Source organism: Lissotriton vulgaris, chromosome 12, assembly GCF_964263255.1.
Source record: "Lissotriton vulgaris chromosome 12, aLisVul1.2, whole genome shotgun sequence".
Taxonomy (NCBI): Eukaryota; Metazoa; Chordata; class Amphibia; order Caudata; family Salamandridae; genus Lissotriton; species Lissotriton vulgaris.
In genome coordinates, this window is record NC_141700.1 from 725605081 (window position 1) to 725626301 (window position 21221).

The 21221-nt window shown below is 47.2% G+C and overlaps 1 protein-coding gene across 1 annotated transcript in view; it reads right to left on the minus strand.

Moving 5' to 3' along the window:
• LOC147678389 (beta-galactoside alpha-2,6-sialyltransferase 1-like) overlaps nt 1–21221 on the minus strand; it is a 65331-nt gene that overhangs the window by 31143 nt on the left and 12967 nt on the right. Inside the window, exons 3-4 of the mRNA XM_086946574.1 lie at nt 7921–8022; nt 6809–6983 (exon numbers count right to left, since the gene is read on the minus strand). Coding sequence (XP_086802700.1) covers nt 6809–6983; nt 7921–8022 — 277 coding nt within the window. The remainder of the gene's footprint in view (nt 1–6808; nt 6984–7920; nt 8023–21221) is intronic.

A 21221-nucleotide genomic window follows, 5' to 3' on the forward strand; every position in this document is an offset into this window, starting at 1 on the left:
CAATGCCGATTGGCTGAAGCCTCCGTGAGGTGAGCAGGGTGGGTGTTAGGTGAGGGATCGCGATTCAAGGTAGGTAAATGCCAATTTTTAAAAACACATACAAATTCTCAGTCCATTTGTCTTAAAAAGCGGGTTTTTGCTAGGAGAAGCAGCGCGGGTATTACAAACAGCGCACACCAACAATCAAAATTGCCTGCTTGCTGCTAAAGGTTGGCTTTTCTACTAACAGCCCTCCTCCAGGCTCCACCCCGTCAAGGCCGATTGGCTGAGGCCTCCGTGAGGTGAGCAGGGTGGGTGTTAGGTGAGGGATCGCGATTCGAGGTGGGTAAATGCCAATTTTTAAAAACACATACAAATTCTCAGTCAATTTGTCTTAAAAAGCGGGTTTTTGCTAAGAGAAGCAGCGCAGGTATTACAAACAGCACACACCAACAATCAAAATCAAAATAGATACATCTGCTAGTGGATTCCTCACCTTGTGAATATCCCCTTGCGTCAGCAACATTCAGAAATTGTTTTTGTAGCTTCGCGCCGACGTGGACGTGGACGACATCATAGAGGCACGGCATCGCACGCGACTCCGCTGACGTCACCGACACTACAAGGTGTGCAGACAGTCTCAGTCGGCAGTTCTCAGCCGACCACGAGTGGAGGCTTCACCCGGAGGTGGTTCGTCTCGTCTTTCGGACGTGGGGACCTCCTCTGGTGGACCTGTTCGCCACTCACGAGAATGCTCACTGCCCGTCATTCTGCAGTCTCCAGTATCCGATGCAAGGAGCCTTGGGGAGTGCGTTTCAGTTGAGTTGGGGAAGTCAACTCCTTTACGCGTTTCCTCCCATACCTTTGATTCCTCGGGTTCTGAGAAGGATTCGCCAAGACCGGGTCCAAGTTATGTTGGTCGCCCCGGATTGGCCAAGAAGGGTGTGGTACACGGATCTTCTCTACCTCTCCTCTCGCCCGCCGCTCTGTCTTCCGTTCAGGCCAGATCTCCTCTCCCAGATGGAGGGGCAGTGTAGAATCATCCAATAAATGAAGTCCAGGCAGGTGGAGGTGAAAAGAAGGAAGTTTATTGTATAATATAAACTAGGGACCTCATCCACCAAAGACCAGCAGGCAACTGACCAGAGAAGGTGGAACACCTTGAATAAGGCACATTCTAAGATGGAACAGTGGTAGAACACATAAGGCAGAGACCAGGACATGCAAGGAAAGTAGAGGATACCACAAGACCTCCCTCTTATCAATAAAACACAAGAGGTAGGTGGAGGGTGTGGTGAACAAACAGGGAGGAAGACGTGGAGCAAAACAGTGACATTTGCAGTAACAAGTGAGCAGGAGCTCAGTCAATAAAACGAGAAGGAACAGAACTCTTCCTTGTAGATCTTCTAACGGGAACAGAAGTTGAGGGTACAGGAGAATGAGACACTACATTGTCTTCCATGTTCTTGGCGCGACACACAGCTATTCTGCTGAGGTTCCACACCTTGTGATCTTGTGTCTTAACTGCATTACCTAGAAGTTTTATAACTTTGATTGGTTGGCTGAATTTTGAAACACCAAACTTTCTTTCTGGCAATTTAATCCTCACCACATCTCCCACTCTCACCACAGTTTTTTTAGCAGCTTTTCTTATGTCATACTCAACCTTCCTTTTTGCTACCTTTCCCAACTCCTTCTCTTTCCAGTCAGTGCACAAAGTGTCATTAACCCCAATCTTCGTACTAACCCAAGAAGGCTTGAGAGGAGTGCAAGGAGACCTTCCTTTGAACAATAGGAAAGGTGACACACCAGTAGAAGAATGTGTGGTGAATCTATACTCACATACTTTCTTTTTAATGGCCTCCTCCCAATTGTAGCTGGACACTAGAGCTAATTGCATCGTTTCTTTCAGGACCTTGATGAATCTCTCTACAACACCGTTACTCTCTGGATGATAAACAGAGGCACGCTTGTGCAGAATCCCTCTCTCTCTAAGAAAACCCTCAAACAGACCAGAGACGAACTGCACACCATTATCGGTGAGCACCGAGTTAGGCAGACCTTCACTGGAAAACAATTCATCCAAAAAGGTAACCACAGAAGAGGAATCCACCTTGTTCACAACTTTAATAAACGGCCACCTTGAAAACATGTCAACACAAACGATAACATATTTGTCTTGACTGCTAACTTTGACAGGACCCAAGATATCCAATGAGACATCAATCCATGAGCCAGTAGACTGTTTTCTGATTACCATAGGTTGAGTTCTGCACTTGAGTATCTTATCACTAACTGAACATTGTGGACAATCTCTCACAGATCTTTCAATTTCAGTGTCCATGGCAGGCCACCAATAGATTTCCCTGACTCTTGATTTGGTTTTTGCAATGCCCATATGACTAGAGTGTGCATACTCCACAATCTTATGTCTCAATCTAGTTGGAGGAACAAGTCTGCTACACCTCATTAACACTCCATCAACCCAAGACAACTGATCTTTCACAGTCCAGAAACTCTTCACCACTTCATTGCAATCCTTTTTTAGACACCAACCATCACGAACATATGTAATGACTTGTTGAAGGTCTAAATCAGATCTCAATTCACTGATCCACTCATCCTCCGTAATAACACCTCGGTGACCACACAAACTTTTACATCCTCTGACAAGTCTTCATTACAACAGAAAAAATCATCACGTTGTTCTTCAGAAGAAGCCTTGCCCGTGAGCCTGGACAAACAATCGGCAAGTATATTATTAGATCCAGGTAGATAAGACACACCAAATTCGAAGTCCTGCAAAGCGACAACCCATTTTCTTATCCTGTGCGATATGCAATCAATCCCCTTTTTTTCAAAAACTTCTTTAAGAGGTTTGTGGTCAGAGATAACAGAAAACCTTTTGCCCCAGACAAATTTCTTTAATTTATTAACAGCCCAATAAACAGCCAGAGCTTCTTTTTCCACCACGGAATAATTTTCCTCAGCACCTCTTAGAGGTCTTGAAATGAAAAGTATGGTGTTGTCAGTTTCCTCACCCTTCTGCAAAAGAACAGCTCCAATACCTTTGCAACTGGCATCAGTCATAATATAGGAATCTTTTGTGGGATCAAAGCTAGCAAGATTCTGCGCATTATTGAGGCACTTCTTAATAAGATCATACTCCTCACAACAACTTTTGTCCCAAACAAATTCTTGTCCTTTTCTAAGTAAAACTCTCAACTTTTCAGTCTTCTGGGCAAAACCAGGAACAAATTTATTATAGAACTCTGACATCCCAAGGAACTTAACCAACTCATCTTTATTACTGGGATAATTGAGATTGGATATGGCTTCCACCAACGACGGTTTAGGTTTGATACCAGAGCCTGACACAAGATGTCCTAAATACTCAATTGTCTCAACCCCCAATTTGCATTTATCTAATCTAAGTGTGAGACCCGCGTCTTGCAACCTATGCAAGACCGCGCACACTCTGTCATCGTGTTCCTTAGAACCAACGCCATGAACCAAGATGTCATCTTGATAGACCTTAACACCAGACAGACCACCCAAAATACCCTCCATCACTCTTTGAAATACCGAGGCCGCAGAAATAAGCCCAAACGGCATTCTAAGAAATTTATATGTCCCAAAGGGAGTGATGAAAGTTGTGAAGTCCTGACAAGACGGGTGTAGTTTTACCTGGTGGTAGGCAGAGGAAAGATCTAGCGTAGAAAAATGTGTGGCCCCACCTAAAGAAGATAGCATTTCAGTAATATTCGGTAGGGGATAATGGTCAACAATCACAGCTTTATTTAACTCCCTCATATCAATGCATAATCTTGCCTCGCCATTAGCCTTACGGACCATCACCACAGGAGAAACCCATTCTGTACCTTCGACCTCCTCTATTACACCATTGCTTTCCAGTTTCTCAAGCTCAGCTTTCATTTTGTCACGAACCAGAAGCGGGACATTTCTTACCTTCGCCACAATGGGAACAGAGTTCTCCTTTAATTTTATCAAGTGAAGGTATTTTTTAAGACACCCCAGATCCTTGGAAAACACTCCAGGATATCTTTTGGCCCAACCAGTGTGATCTGAGACAACTGCTACATCAACCGGCATTTCTCTCAAACAGACCGAAGGAGACTGATTGGGATCAAGGTAGACCCCAAGGTCTCTCTGATGTAGCCAACTGATAAGGGAATCTCCTTTCATAGAAATATAAATTTTACCGGCTGTGACTCTCCCTTTAAAATCAATTGAACCCAGAAAGTATCCTAAAAGACTTATTATTCTGCCACCATACCCTCTAGGAATTAGATCTAGTTTGAGTAACTTTACTTTGTTACGTAAGAATTTTTCAAAGAAAACCCTGGGAATTAGTGTAATCTTGGCACCTGAATCAAATAGCACGTTGACAGAACAAATCCCACCCTCGTCGCCAAAATGTAGAATCATCCAATAAATGAAGTCCAGGCAGGTGGAGGTGAAAAGAAGGAAGTTTATTGTATAATATAAACTAGGGACCTCATCCACCAAAGACCAGCAGGCAACTGACCAGAGAAGGTGGAACACCTTGAATAAGGCACATTCTAAGATGGAACAGTGGTAGAACACATAAGGCAGAGACCAGGACATGCAAGGAAAGTAGAGGATACCACAGGCAGGTTCTACACCCCCACCTCCAGATATTACACCTTCATGCCTGGAGATTGAACGGGGAAAACTGAAATCTTTTTCTCTCCCACACGATGTGGTGGATGTCATTCTTTCGGCTAGGCGTGACTCCACTAAATCCATTCATTCATACAGGTGGTCTAAATTTGTCTCTTGGTGTGGGGAGAAGTCTGTTGACCCTTTGAGGGCTCGTTTGTCCGATATTTTACAATTTGCTCTTTCTTTGGCGCAGCAGGGATTTGCTGTTGCCACAGTCAAGGGTTATCTTTCGGCATTGTCGGCATTTCTCTGTTTGCCGGATCAGCCATCTCTTTTCAAGTCTCCTGTGGTTTTAAGGTTTTTGAAGGGCCTCACAAATAAGTTCCCTCCTACTCCCTTTATTGTGCCTCAATGGGATTTAAATCTTGTTTTAACCCTCTTGATGGGGTCTCCCTTCGAACCCTTACAAAAGTGTCCCATGAGGCTTTTGTCTTTTAAGACGGTCTTCCTCGTTGCGATCACCTCGGCAAGGAGGGTAAGTGAGCTTCAAGCTCTTAGTTCCAAGCCCCCATTCTTGACCATTCATGCTGAACGAATGGTTCTTAGGACCAGGGCTGCTTTTCTCCCTAAGGTGGTAACTCCCTTCCATCTAGGTCAATCTATTACCCTTCCTACCTTTTATCCTCCCCCTCACCCTTCCAAGGAGGAGGAGAGACTTCACGGTCTGGACCCTAAGAGGGCGGTGAGCTTTTACCTCGATAGGACTAAAGACTATCGAGTGGATGACCAGCTCTTCATTGGATTTGCTGGCTGCAAGAAAGGAAGAGCGGTGCACAAGCGCACTCTTTCAAGATGGATCATCCTCTGTATAAAGATCTGCTACTCTTTGGCAGGTAAGGAACCTCCAGAGGGTATAAGAGCTCACTCTACAAGAGCAAAGTCGTCAACTTCCGCTTTGGCTGGAGGTGTGCCTGTAGAGGATATTTGTAGAGCCGCGACTTGGGCCTCCCTCCACACTTTTGCGAAGCATTACTGCTTGGATACCGAGGTGAAGAGGGACGGCCACTTTGCGCGCTCTGTCCTCCAGGATTTCTTGGTATAGCAGAGTGGACACCCTCCTTCAGGAGTGGGGACTGCTGTGGGACTCTATTCACAAGGTGAGGAATCCACTGGCAGATGTATCTATCAGAAGGGAGGAGTTGGCCTATCGGCTAGGGCGCTCGACCTCGGACCTGGAGAAACTGGGTTCGAGTCTCTGTAACAACGCCAAACTTCCTGTGATTCTGGGCAAATCACGTAATCTCCCCGTGCCTAACAAAAATGAATGTGTGTCCTAATGTAACGTAACTGGTGCTATGTAAAGCGCTCTGATGCCCGATTCGGTTCGGGTCTAGTTAGCGCTATATAAAACTCTGCCAAAAAAAAAAAAGAACAAGTTACTTACCTTCGGTAACGCTTTTTCTGGTAGATACAGTATCTGCCTGTGGATTCCTCACTGATCCACCCGCCTCCCCGTTGTCCACTTTTCTATACCGAGGTTACTGTAATATATTTGCTTTGTTGTCAAGGAGTTGTTTATTTCAAATGTTTTATTGTATTTGTTTCACACTGTGTGTGTTACCTTGACATTTGTGTACTGTATATACTGTGTATATTTCTACTGTTGTTGGTCCGTCCGTGTGCCTCGAAGGCACGGAAAAAAGGGCGGAACTGACGTCATCACGCCGGCGTGGGCCTATCGTAGTGTCGCTGACGTCAGAGGAGTCGCGTGCGATGCCGTGCCTCTATGACGTCGTCCACGTCCACGTCGGCGCAAAGCTACAAAAAGAATTCCCGAATGTTGCTGACGCAAGGGGATATTCACAAGGTGAGGAATCCACAGGCAGATACAGTATCTACCAGAAAAAGCGTTACCGAAGGTAAGTAACTTGTTCATTGCCCCCAATGGTCCTGCAGGCCCAATATTCTAAACTTTTCCCCTTGGTCTGATACATCATTTGCACACATAAGCTGTCCAACTCATAGAAGATGTCCAGCTCTGTTCCTAGGCTTGAGAAACTCAACTTTCCCAGAGACAGCTCCTTCTTCATATGCTGGAACACCTATAATGCGCTTTCCAGCCCGAGTCCCCTCAATGCCATCACAGATGAGCAATGATCTTCATTGTTCTATCCGTTCTCACCCAAAAATCCTGATGAAGGTGGGTTTCGTTGGATGGGCTCAGCTGCGTTCTCCTGGATGATATCCCACAGCTTCCATGGGAGCTGGGGGTGTAGGATGTAGAATGGTTGGTTTGGATGCTTCTGTCTGTATTCCTTGTATCGTGTGAAGATTGGGTATTCTGGATTCTTAAACCACTGATGGGCAAAAAGAACAAGAAATGGTATCAAGCATCTTATCACCCCCCTCACCCTCCGCAGTTGGCAGCAAATAGCGCTGTATTGTATCTGGTGGCTACAAGTGGGGCTCTTTTACCTGCAGTACTCATAAACCACTCAACGTCTCTTCAGGATTTATAGCTGGGCGCTAATTTACAGATATTTCAAGGCGGGGCAAACACAACACACTTTCTATCCTGGTGTGTGCCCCACAGTAATTGTCAATGTTTCTTTTTTTTAAGGGGGTGCTACCTCCGTGCCCTTGCTCCGCTCCACACCCTGACCGCGGCCATTTTGCCAGATCTATCTGCAGAGTTGTTTAATTAGGTTTTGCTGAGATACAATGATACTCCAGTTCTGATATCACGCATATCCCTCCCAATATATGCGGCCTGAGAGTCAATGCTCGTTCCAATTGCAGTAGCACATCTTGACAAAGCAGTGACATAGATTAATTCAAGCACTTCCATTTATCTCTTTCAGGTCTTTTCAGTGAGTACCCTAAGTTAATTTGGTGTGTCCAGATGTGGGCATCATAGTTCACTGTGCTACTGATCTTTACTACTAATAAGCCTGAAGCCTGTCTGGAGTTGCTTGAAATTCTGTTCAGATGGGCCATGGCCTAGCATGTCAAGCAGTACTCCCATTTTGGGGTGGAGCTAAAACTGTTTTGCATATGGCTGGTCCTTGTACGGTATTGGGCAAGTGAACAATACAATGGTCTAGAATGCGGCCCAGAGTAATTACAAGTGGCTGAGATTAATTTAAGCATTGCGTCCCACTTGCTTTGTTTTGCCTGATTCTGTTATTCCAGCTCCCTACAAGAAAATAAGAGTAAAGCCTGGGCCACAGCATTCGTTTGTAGCGAGAAAGTCCTAGACTGGTTTCAAGCAGCAAGTTAGTGAAGGCCACTCACCTCACTGACGTTTGCAGAGTACGGTGCAGGATCCCAGGCCACCAGAATCCCATCCGTATAGAGTGGGTTGTCCAGGAACCTGTGGCTCTTAGACGCCATCATCTGCCAATAAATTACACAACACATTAGGGTCCACATTTACTGGACTTGAAGTCTGATCAACTTTAGAGCGCAGCTACTGATAGTCATAGGACAGTAGTGTGAATCAACTACAGGGCATCATTATTGACAATTGTCTGAATCGGTGTGAGTGCGAACATGGATCTGTCTGTGTGTCTGCATGCATTCATATCTGTATGTAAGTGCATGTGAGTGAAAACGCACTTTTGAGTGTAGAAAAACACAGTAGACTGACACCGACAACCCAAGATGCATAAGCTTCTACTTCCCAGTAATTTACAGTATCTTCCCATTCTTGCCAGAATTAGTATTCTGTCATTCTTCCATAAAAGTGCTGCTATTCTGAGCCCGGGAAACTCCTTTTATTGGCAGATTTCAGTACAAAACAGTATACTACCCTGGCTTTTGCCTTTGCAGAAACCAACAAAATACTTCCATGGAAATCAAGTGCAGGTGAAGTGGAACAGAACTTTACTGCATATGTTTAAAAAGCCTAGTGCCTGTTTTTCAGATGAAATTAGCAGGATCTCATAGGAGCAGGCCAGTGTGGAGTTTGTTGCTCTTCAGGAATCTCTCATCTTTGATCCCATGAAGAATGAGGCCCTGCCTCTTCAGCAGAACTGGTGTCACTGCTGAGCACAGAGAGAGTGTTGACTTGCCTTGACTTGAACCAGCCACAGCCCGTTGTTAAGGACAGAAGGGCTCTGCTCTCTACCTTTTTAACTGCGCAATGAGTGTCTATCAGGCTGAGCTAAGGTCAGCCTGACAGACACTTTTCGTGTTCTGTTCAGGAAGCTATGCACTATGCATGCACTAAATGAGAAGGCACTTCATTGCCTGGGATGAAATTTGCCAGTCTAAAGATTTCACAGCCCAGAGGGCTTAACCTCCTCAGCCCAGCAAAGGTTTCTGTGAACCTTCCCCTAATGACAAGGGGGAGCGAAACTGATACACTCAGACCTGGGCGCTTCATAATTAAGCCGTGTAATGCCCAGTGAGGTTTGTCCCTGAATGGAGTGGGTTCAGCAACTCTCACTGACCCGAACCCACTCGAAGAGGAGATAAGGAAGGTCTTCCTCTCATTAGCTGACCCATGACAAGGCCATCCACTTAGCAGAGGTAGGGAGATCTTCCTCCTATTCATTACTCACCTGAAGCCTTCAGGAAACAACCAAGGCTTCTGCTTCTCACTCCCATCAACTGATGGCACCACTGTGGCAAGTGATTATTCAATAAATGTCGAATACGTGTGTGTATTTAAGAATGTATCTATATATGCACATATGTGCTCTAAATGGGTATGTCTATGTGCTTGTGAATGGGTGTGAGTAAGTGCACATGTGGATGGGTGTGCATGATGTGTGTGCATGTGGAAGAGAGTGTGCTCAGGTTCCCGCCCTCACCACAGCTGCACATTACAAGCCACCACTGACTTGAACAGCAATTGGTATTATGAAGCAAAGGAGCAAACATTTTGGGATATGATGTAGTGTTCGGCCACACCCTTTTCCCTGCCCAAACAGATTTTTATGACCTCTTCTACATTTATCACAAGTTCCTTAATGTTACTTTTTGTAAAAATTGCATTCTGGCCCATTGATTACACTTCATCCAGCCCGAGCCGGAGAGTACGTTCCGATTTGGAGAGTTCGACCCAATTTGGAGAGTACGGCCTGGGTGCGCAGAGTACGACCGAAGCCAGAGATTTTGGCCGGACTGCGGACGTAAAGATATGACTCGTAAATGAAGACTGTGAATATCAAAAGCTGTAAAGTTAGACTTTTGTCTCAGATTGCCTTTGTGAATCAGGCCGACATGTAGGCCAAACATTGAATGACCACATTGAATGACCTCTGTACAGGATTCAGGAATCACAAATCAGCAATAATTAGTAAGAGACTAGACCAGCCTGTAGCCAATCATTTTATTTTTGTGGATTATTTACTATCAGATTTGAAGAATTTCTCTGTGGAACATATCTTGACAGAAGGACTACTGGATTCCAAAGAAAACTTCTGAATGTACAGTTTAAATTCATGGCATCCAGATTAGCTGGCAATACCACCTGGTTACTGTATATCTCAAGGAGTCTCAGGACTGCTTTGATCCCACATTCCAAATGAAATGTTCATTTATGATGCTTTTTGAAAATTCAGCAGTGTCACCTGTGCAGGCACTGAGCTAACCATCTTGTACTACCTGAAGAAGGTAGAAGCTGAAACGTTTTAGTGGAAATATATTTTTGTTCTTTGGTGAGTCTATCTGTTTGAGACACTTCTTTCTTTGATATATGTATTTATGAAAAGCAGCTGAAAACTTTTCAGAGCAGGTATATCCATACCTACTAGTGACTGCACATCATAACCTCTACCACCAAAGTTCCCAGGGAACATTGAGCACTCCCAGGTTTGCACAAATCCAATGTATTGGTCCAAAGTCGCAGGCAGACGCGTTTCGATATCCATATGTATTTATCAATGCCTTTTCAAGTGAGAGGATTACTATTGTCAGTTTTTATGTGTCCATCAACCACTGCCATTGTTTGATGATCCTGCAGAAGGAGCAGGGGTGGACTTGCTACCAAATTTCCTTAATAAACAATCCAAAACAAAAGTTTTAAAAAGTAAGCTTTAAAGGTATTGGTTTTGCATTGTTTATTTAGAAGCGCCGGCAGCTCGCCAGCAAGAAAAGCAAGCCCTCTGCAGTGAACCTGGGCACCACCCTGCCACCCCTCAAAAAAAGCCCAGTAGCCAGTCAGGCCCCAAGTAGGGGTGTTGCACACAAATCCACAGTGCACTTCACTGGATAAACTACATCCCGATTTTAGTTGTTACTTGATTAATTGTATTGTATTGTATTTATTATTTGTAACACGCAACTGTCACCCTACGGGTATCCTGGCGCCCAAACAGGAAGTAGTCAGATGGTACAACAATACACTAGCTGTCATGACATATATTAAACAGGAAGCAATGCCACTCTATTTGTGTTCTCTTCTCCTCGCTCAGCCATAATTGCCTCATCAGGAAAGACACACTCGTAGGCGCTTCTTCAATAACTTTCACTCCTCATTTTAGTAAATGGCGATTGGTATCGGCTTCTGTGCCTCTCTTTTTCTGCATGTGACAGTTCTAGCTGCATTTCTTTGAACGATCCACCAAATGTCGCTAACTAGCAGCTGGACACTTTTCAGAGCGGGAGCATCCATATGTGCTAGTGACTGCAAGTCAAAACCTCTACCACGAAAGTTCCTAGGGAACATAGTGGTGTGGTGTGGCTCACTGGCTAGAGGCGGCAGACCCGGAAGCAGAGGACGGCCCGGGACCAGGGTTCAATTCCTGATGCGGCAGGGTCGTGGACCAGGGTCAGTGGACTTGATAATTCTCGCTTGGGTGCCTACTCTAACCAGGGATCACACTCGGCAACTCTGGGCATTAGCTTGCCTCATCTCCACAACGCCCCCCACATACTCCGGGGATGCCTGGTTTCACCTTGGAGATACCCAGTAGGAACCATCTCACAGGGAAAGCCAGGACGGGTTCCCCAGTGGTCTACAGTGCTGGGACGCCCCATTGCTGCGGTAACCATGTGCTTTACAAGACAACATAACATAACATAACATGGAGCACTCGTGGGTTGACACAAATCCAATTTATTTATTTATCAAAAGTCACAGGCAGACACGTTTTGACATCCATATGTCTTTATCAATGCTGTTTCAAGTGAGTGGGTTACTATCGTCGGTTTTTATATGTCCATCAACCACTCCCATTAGTTGACTATCACACAGTGCACTTCACTGGGTAAAGTACATCCCGATTTTAGTTGGTACTAGATTAAACAGGGAGCAATGCCACTCTATTTGTGTTCTGCTCCCCTCGCTCAGACATAATTTCCCCATCAAGAAAGGCACACTCGCGGGCACTCGTTCAGTAACTTACGCTTTTCATTTTAGTGAAAGACGATTAGCATCTGCTTCTGTGCATCTCCTTCTTTGCATGTGATGGTTCAAGCTGTGCTTATTTCAACAATCCACAAATGTCACTAAATAGCAGCTGAACGCTTTTCAGAGCGGGTGCATCCATACGTGCTAGTGACTGCTCTTCATAACCTCTCTCACCAAAGTTCCCAGGGAACATGGAGCACTCCCAGGTTTGGACGATCCAATTTATTGGTCCGCAGGCAGACGCGTTTCGACATCTATGTGTATTTATCAATGTCGTTTCAAGTGAGTGAGTTATCATCATCAGTTTTTATATGTCCATCAACCACTCCCATTGGTTGACTATCCTGCAGTAAGTGTGTTGCACACAAGTCCCATAGTTCACTTCACTGGTTAAAGTACATCCCGATTTTAGTTGGTACTTGATCAAACAGGGAGCAATGCCACTCTATGTCCTGTTCCCCTCGCTCAGCCATATTTGCCCCCTTAGGAAAGGCACACTTGCAGGTGCTCGTTTAGTAACTTACGCTCTTCATTTTAGTAAATGATGAGAAGTATCGGCTTCTGTGCCTCTCCTTCTCTGCATGTGGCGGGTCTAGCTGCATTTCTTTCAACAATCCTTCAAATGTCACTACATAGCAGCTGAACACTTTTCAGACCGGGTGCTTCCATACGAGCTAGTGACTGCATGTCATAACCTCTACCACCAAAGTTTCCAGGGAGCATGGATCACTCCCGGGTTTACACAAATCCAATTAATTGGTCCAAAGTCACTAGCAAGCACGTTTCGAGATCCATATGTCTTTATCCCTCCTATTACCTCTAGTAAGTTCCACACAGCAGGATTGCTGAGAAGTTGCCAGAGGCATGCACCCTTTTCCCACCACTTTGCAAATGTGCCTCCTGGCACACTGCTACTTGGGGGATGAAGTACACTTGGCTCCAGAGGGATCTTGGGAGCCAAAAATCCCTCCTGGCACCTCCTGTAAGTCATACACAACAGAATTCATGTGAGTTGGTCAGAGGCCCCACCCCCTTTCTCCTCTACTTTGCAAACAGACTACCCCTTTAAAAACCATAGAAATTCACTGACAAAATCAAAGGTTACAGGGACTTTATAGTTAGGGTCATATTTTCTCAGCTATGTCATCAGTGATGTCACTGACCATGTCATGAGTGATGTAATATGTGAGATCATAACCAGTGCATTGCGGGGGTGAGAATTATAGTTAACTTAGATAACTATAATGGCAGAATTTCTCTGGTTTTGTATGAGTAAAATCTGACCCTAACTATAACGTCCCTGTAACCTTTGTTATTTTTAGTGAATATAAATCTATACTACTATTATAAAGCGAGAACTGTGAACCTTTGAGGCGGGTAAACTCCAGAAGTACACCACCAATCACGACACCCAATACAGCGTTGGAAAGGGGAGGTCCACGAGACGGTCATAGGCTATACATTTCTCCAACATACACATTACAAGGGGCAAACAACATTAGCGGTAAAGTAGTTTCTTGTGGGCGTTGTTCTGCTGTTAGGGAGTAGCATGGGCGTGTAAAACTAAACCTGTGGGCGGCAACATTGCCAGAGGGGCATGTCCCAAAATGCATCAAACTTCACTCGCTTACAGGGGCTGCGAGATTCAAGCACACAGAAAACATAAAGAGTTGAGGAAGAAAACTTTAAGCCTTTATACAGGTGCCACTGGTGACATAAACAGCGTTTTTTGCCTGTTACTGAGGAGCGTGGCCATGTGTAAGTAAACATGTCGGTGGAAACATTGTCATAATGGCATGGCTAAAAACAGGGTACTCACTTCAGTCAGAACATCGCTAGCACATTCCGAGCTACATTAATGCCTTTCGGAAAGAAGGGTTCGGATCGGACATAAACAAAGGGGCGCGGCTTACAGAAAGAAGATGCCTTACGTAAGCAAAAGGGGCACGGATATAGGGGGGCGGTACCATACGTCACAGCCCACTTCACGACGCCTTCATTGTCAGTCGGATCAGAGCATAGCAAAGGGGCGCGCCTTGCGCAAACAACCAATGACGATACATTAAGTAAAAGTATAAGGGGCGCGACTTCCACAAACAACCAATAGCTACGTAAAAGTATCACACTACTTGCCGCAAAATATATGGTAAACGATTACAGATTGGTCCAACACGCACGTTACAAAAACTAAAAAGCACAAGGATCGATTTACGCACTCTGGCCATTATTTCATTCGTAGGGACAAAGGCGTTCTCGGAGGGGTCACTCGAATTCCTGTGCCAAAGCGGAGAAACTTTCACACTTTGCACTACATGAAATGTTCAAACAGGGGGCTGAGATTGAAAGAAAACATGCAGATTTCAAAAGGCTCTTTGAACTTGGCGAAAGAGACGTCATGTATGCTAATTGACGGCGCTTTCCCTTATTGCACACTTATGCCGCCACAAGCCGAAAACGTGATTCTAAAAAGCACAAACATTGCTTTGCTAAGTGCGCCCATTAGTTCAAGAGTCAAAACTAAAGCTTTCTCGCAGTGATTCCTCTAATTGCAGCACGAAGAGAAACACCCTTTTCACACTTAGCCCTACATCAAAGGTTCTCACAGGGGGCTGGACAAGGGGGGCTTGGGGGAGGGAGCCGACCGCCGGGAGGTCCCCTCCCCCGGGCGGTTTGGGAGGGCTGCGAGGGGTTTTACATTGGAAGTAGCCAGAAGGTTCCAGATTTGGGCTGGTCTAGTAGGACCAGTATAGCCCAATTATAAATCCCCCTATCACTGCCTCCCAGCCACCATTTTAGGTTTGGTGACCTGGTGGCTAGGAGGGCTTGTAGCTTTTTTGTCTGTCAGCGTTTTATAGAGAATATTGTCAGGTATTTCGGTAATTTTAGCTATCCTTGTTCGTTTACTTTGGCGCTTTAATTCCGAGATGGAAGACTACCGCGTTTTGGAGGCCATGCGACTGCTGTCGGAAGCAGGTCGCATGGATTTGTTGGTGGGAGGGGGGCCGGCGCGCCCCCAGCGTCAGGCCTCCGCCGGAGTGTCCGCTGCGGTTTTGGCGTGTTCTTCGCCTAAGAAGAGGCGTGCAGGCCAGGTAAGTGAAAGGGGCCGGTCCCGTACGAGGAAGCCGGCCCCTTCCTTGCAGGCGCGTGTGTTGGCGGGGGATGGGGAAGCCCCGGTAGCGGTGGGCGCTCCCGTTGCTGGTGTGGGGGACGCGCGTCAGGCTCCGGCAGTTCGGCCGGCTTTGCAGGCTGGGGCGGGAGGTCCTCAGGTGGCAGGGCGGAAGGCTCCCATTCAGCCGGGTGAAGCGGCAGGCGCGAGTGCGTTTTCCTTCGCGGAACATGTGGGACACGGTTTGGAAGTTGAAGCGTTCTCTTCAGAGGTGGTGATAGCGGCCAAGCGGGGGAGGGGGGGGCGTAGAGGGGGTAAGAAGCGCTCCGCTTCTGACCCCATTGGGGAGCGCCGCGTGGAGCCTGAAATGGTTGTGCCTGCGCGAGGGGGGCGCAGGGGCTCTGTGCAATTGGAAAGTCGGCATGAAACAGCTCAGCAACACGTTAGGCAAGATTTGAATGTTTCTCAGCGTTTTGTGGCAGAAACACAGTTTAATGTTGATGCAAGCGCTGACAGGTTGTTAACCTCTTCTGTACCAGGAATCAATGTGTCTGATCTTAGGGTTTCAAGTCAGTCTGTATCAGAGGGGATGGGAAGGCATGTTGGTTTGGAGCTTCAGGCTGGCCAGGTTGTTCTTACACATGATGTTGGTTCTCCACATGGGGTTTTGGGCAGTAATGTGGGCAGCCCGTTATTGTTCTCTACACCTGGTTCCTCTGTGGGTGCTGCTTTGTCTGTTGGAGGGGGTTCCAGGGGGGAGGGTGAGTGGGCACAGATGGGTGAAAGTAGTTTTACGCCTGGTGCTGTTTTGGTCCAGGATTGTCCTCGGTCAGGGAGTTTTATGTTTCCTGGTTTTCAGGAGGGGAGTGACCATTTGCAGAGCGATGGCAGGAGGGTGTCTCAAGGGGGTATTGGAGCCTTTCATTGTGAGAGTCGTGGGTCAGGTCCTGCGCAGGGCCCAGGGTTGGGGGAACTGGGAAGGGCTGGTGTGGATGATTTTGTGAGGTTTTCTCATCCTGATGTGAGGTATTCAGGGGCTGTGGGTGTCTCGAGCAAGTTTTTGGAGCGGGGGGGGATTTCCAAGCAGGTGAGTGGGGGGCCTATTCAAGGGGATGCTAGAGGTCCTTACATCATGTTTGGTTCTCCTGGATGGGAGCATTTCGGTACGGCAGGTTTGGCACAGCGCGGTTTTCACAAGGATGTTGAGGGCCACGGGGGGGTGCGGGGGCCCCTCTTCAGGCTTCTTCTTCAGCGGCAGCGGGCGGTAACTTGGATGAGAGTGACGATGATGAGATGGTAGGCGACTCTCCGATTAGGGGAGTGCCTTTGAGAAGTTGTATTAGGGGGCGTTCTTTGGAGAGGTTTCAGGGGACGATTGTGGATGCTAATTTACAGAGGCCAAGGTCTGTTTCAGGTGTTGTATTCAGGGACCCTAGCACACCAGTCCAAACTTTTTCTTTCCAGGATAGGAATAGGAGCGGAGGTCCAGACTTGGCAGGGCGCGGTCCAGTCCCATCTCGCCAAGGGGAAGTGAGGAGAGTGCCTAGCGCGGCCCTCTCTGTTCCACCGAGGGATCCCGCCGAGGCCAGCACACGAGGGTCTGGCGTGACCCCGCTGGCCCCAACGAGTAGCAGGTATAGGTGGCAGGCCTTGCCGGCGGCTATGGAGCAACAGAGTCAACGCGCAGGGAGGTACAGGCGCGTACAGTCTGCTCCCCCCCCCTGGAGTTTCGAAATCTTTTAAATGTACAGTTGTTGATACCGGGTTAGGTAAGACCCGTGGTGACTTAATGCATAACAGTGTGGATTCTGTGGTATTGGACTACGATGAGGAGAGTCCTGAGGAAGGTGAATTGCGGGATCCTGAGGGGGGGGTGCCCTCTCATGCTTCTCATAGTATTTTACAGGCTCCAGTGGTCCAGAGGCAGCTGCACGGGAGAAGAGAGCACGGCCCATCGGGTAGGGCGCCTCGCAGACCGGATGCATTGTCCTCGGCGCCACGGGCGGAGCCATCGAGAGCTGTCTCTCTGTTGCCAGGTGAGCAAACGGCCCCACAGGCCAAACCTGTCATGGTGTCTGTGGGTACCGGTGGTGAAACTGATGTGGTCATTGGTGATGGCCGTCTGGTCAAAAGTCGTTATGTTAAAGACACTGCAGTGGGCACTGATGAAGTGATGGAGGTAATGGATAAAAGGGAAAGTGGTGTTATGGCTGGTGCTTCCAGCAGCGTTATGGCTGGTGCTTCCAGCAAAGTTACAGAAAAAGTGGACAGTGGTGTTATGGCTGGTGCTTCCAGCAATGTTAAAGAGCCAGTGGCCAGTAAGGAGTTGAAAATCAAAAAATTACCATACATGGGGGTTACGAAACCTCTGGGTGCTCATCTAATGCTAAGTACCAAAGAACGTATTTGGAATGGTGAGTATGTGGAGCTCCTTAAGCTTCTACACCGGGAAGTCCGGTCTAAGGAAGGGTCCAAAGAGGAGGAATTTGAGCTGGCTAAACGCCCTCGAGTGCCTTTGAATATCGAGAACTGGACAGCTGCGTTCTTGATTTATGCTAGTGTATATTGCGAAAAGTTCCCTGAGCGCAGCGTGTCCCTTTTTAAATACATGGATGTGATTCGTAAGGCTCAGATCACCGGGGGTGGTTTTGCCTGGTCTCAATATGACGAGGAATTTAGGGCCAGGATGGCTTGGGACCCTGAGGCTAAGTGGGGGGAGCTGGATAATGACTTGTGGCAACATACAATGGGGTCAGCGTCAGGGGGGAAACCCATTTTCACGGCCAGTGGTTTGCCGTTAGTTTACCGGCCCTTTCAGGGGAAGCCCACCCGGGGAGGGGTGGGGGCCACTGCAACCATGCAATCGGGGTCTGGTTTCTGTTGGGAATTTAACAGGGGCTCCTGCATCAGAGAGTATTGTAAATTTAAACATGAATGCTCAGGTTGTGGTAGGAAACACCCGTTGTCCAAGTGTTGGGACAACCAGCCATCGGAGAGCCCACATGGAAAGCAAACGGTTTCAGGAACATCAAATACGACATCACAATTTTCAGGGGGAAGGGGATACAGAGGTGCTAAGGGTGCTGGGTCCAAGGGCTCGTACGCCAGTTAATTTAGAAAGGCTGCGCATTGCTTTACATGGTTTCGAAGATGAGTCAGCAAAATTTACACTGTTGGAAGGTTTTCAGTTTGGTTTCCGGCTCGGGTACTTAGGTTCTCGGGAACGGAGGTGGTCTGCCAATTTAAAATCAGCTTCTGAACATGCCACAGTGGTACAAGACAAACTTAATAAAGAGGTACATGAAGGGAGGATGGCTGGCCCGTTTCATGACTGGCCGATCCATAACTTGATTGTTTCACCGGTTGGAGTTTTTCCGAAGAAAGAACCGGGACAGTTTAGACTGATTCAACACTTGTCGTGGCCTGAAGGGTCGTCTGTTAATGATTTCATTGACCCAGAGGCAGTGTCTGTCTCTTACTCTTCGGTTGACGTGGCCATGTCACTTGTTGTGACTGCGGGCGCAGCCGCTGAGATGGCTAAGTGTGACATCAAGTCTGCTTTTCGGTTGTTGCCTGTCCACCCGGACGATTGGTGCCTTTTAGGTATTCAATTCGCTGGTAAATGGTACGTGGACAAGGCTCTGCCGATGGGCTGCTCCATATCATGTGCCTTGTTTGAGTGTTTTAGTACTTTTCTGCAATGGTACTTTTCCCATCAATCTGGTCATTCACTGGTAACGCACTATCTCGATGACTTTTTCTTTGTCGGATCCCCGGGCTCCGCGGAGTGCCAGAAGGCTCTGGACACATTCCAAGGGCTCATGGAGGATCTGGGAGTCCCTCTGGCTCCCGAGAAAACAATGGGCCCTGCCACTGTCCTCTCCTTTTTGGGTATTGAAATAGATTCTGTGGTTATGTCAGCTCGCCTGCCCGAGGACAAAAGGGTCAACATGGTTGAATTACTGGATGTGATGTTGGCAAAGAGAAAAGTGTTGGTGAAAGAAATTCAAGTGCTTTTGGGCCATTTGAATTTTGCTTGCAGAGTGGTGAGAGCGGGCAGGACCTTTTGTAGAAGACTGGGCAGGGCTTTGGCAGGTCATCAATTGCCCCACCATCGTGTTCGTCTGTCTGCTGGGGTTAAGGAGGATTTGAGAATGTGGAAGTTTTTCCTGAATTCCTTCAATGGTGTCCCATTGGTCAGAGATGTTGATTTTCAGTGGGATGTACAAATGTTTTCGGATGCTGCTGGCAGTGATGGTTTTGGGCTCTTTTGGAATGGCAAATGGTGTGCAGAACGTTGGCCTGATGAATGGTTGAATGGGGGTCGCAGCATCACTTTCCTGGAACTGTTCCCTTTATTGGTCGCCTTGACCTTGTGGGGGGAGGAATTGGCACACAAGAAAGTGCTGTTTCGTGTAGATAACATGGCGGTTGTGGAGATAGTGTATCGCCAATCGGCCAGGGACGAACAAGTGTTGAAACTTATGAGAGTTTTCGTTCTGGGTTGTTTGAAACACGATATTCATTTTCGTGCCTTACACATTCCTGGCGTGGACAATGACATTGCGGATGCTCTGTCTCGTTCACAGTGGGGGAGATTCCGTGGACTGGCGAGGGACGCAGACAGATCCCCGACTCCGATGCCGAGTCGTCTGTGGCACGTCGGCGAGGTCGGGTCGTACAATTGGTGGTAGGTTCTTTGTCTGTGTCTACGCGTTCTGCGTATTCCCTTGCGTGGAAAGAATTCCTGGAATCTGGTGCTGTCAGAAGGGGGGATCTGTCGCGTCGGTCGGATGATGTTGTCAATTTTATACTGGACCTCATGGATAAAGGTTTAACCAAAGTAACCATTGCTGGGAAACTGGCGGGGATTACTTTCATGGGGAAGTTGTTGTGGGGCTATCCTCCATCAGCGGGGGAAATTGGTAGGAGGATGCTGGAGGGTTGGGCCAGGGAGCAAGGGCACGTTGGTAGATCCAGAGCCCCCCTATCTTGGCAAGTTCTTGCCAGACTAATCACAGTTTTGCCTTTAGTTTGTTCAGATGATTTTGAAGCATGTGTTTTCTCAATGCTGATGGCGTTCATGTTTTTTGGAGCTTTCAGGGTATCGGAGTTGTTGGGGTCGAAATATAAGTGTGGATTGTTTTGGAAGGACGTTTTTTGTTCTGATGAGGGAGTCCACGTCTGGTTGGCCAGTTCTAAAACTGATCAGACGGGTAAGGGGAAAGGTGTGTGGTTACAGGCATGTGCTCCGAAGCTTACTTGCCCTCTACTGCTGGCGCGGCGCTGGCGTACATTATGTGGGGGTGGTGATGAAGTCCTTGTTTTCCAACATATCAATGGCACCCCTGTAACAACTTATCAATTACGAATGGTTTTGCGCAAAGCTCTACAGCACATAGGCCTCGATGGCAATCTCTATGGTACTCACTCTTTCCGTATAGGTGCAGCCACTGAGGCTTTTAACAGAGGTTGGTCCCAGAGGGATATTATGCGATTGGGGCGCTGGTCTTCCAACTGTTTCCAGCGTTATGTGAGGAGCTCTGCTGAGGAGGCGCATGCGTCGTCCTCCTTCACATGATTTTAACTCTTTTTTCTTTTTCAGGATCCGTTGCTGGGCCTCGCTCCTCGGTGGTAACGGTCTGGATAGTGGGTCATTCCTTTGTCAAGTGGGCCAGAGTCCAGGCAGCGAGGAGCTACTTTGGAGAACTACTTGGTTTCAATGATCGAATGTTTAACGTTATTTGGAAGGGTAAAGGCGGGATGCTCTGGAGAGAGTTAATCCCTTGTTTGAACAACAACATGGTGGGCGGTTTATGCCCGGATATTTTAGTTATTCATTTGGGAGAAAATGACCTTTGTGCTACGAAAGGTGTAGTTTTGCTACGAGCTATGAAACGAGATTTAGGCCTCATTAAGGACATGTGGGCTGGGTGCCATGTTTTTTGGACAGAGTTGATTCCCCGTAGGATATGGAGAGGTGCTGTGAACCCCAGGGCTGTCGATCGGGCTAGGAAGAAAGTGAATTCAGAGGTGTCTCGTTGCTGTAGGAGCCTTGGTTTCAGCAGAATTTCACACAGGGACATTAAGTTTGAGTCTGTTGAGTTTTTTAGGGATGATGGAGTTCAT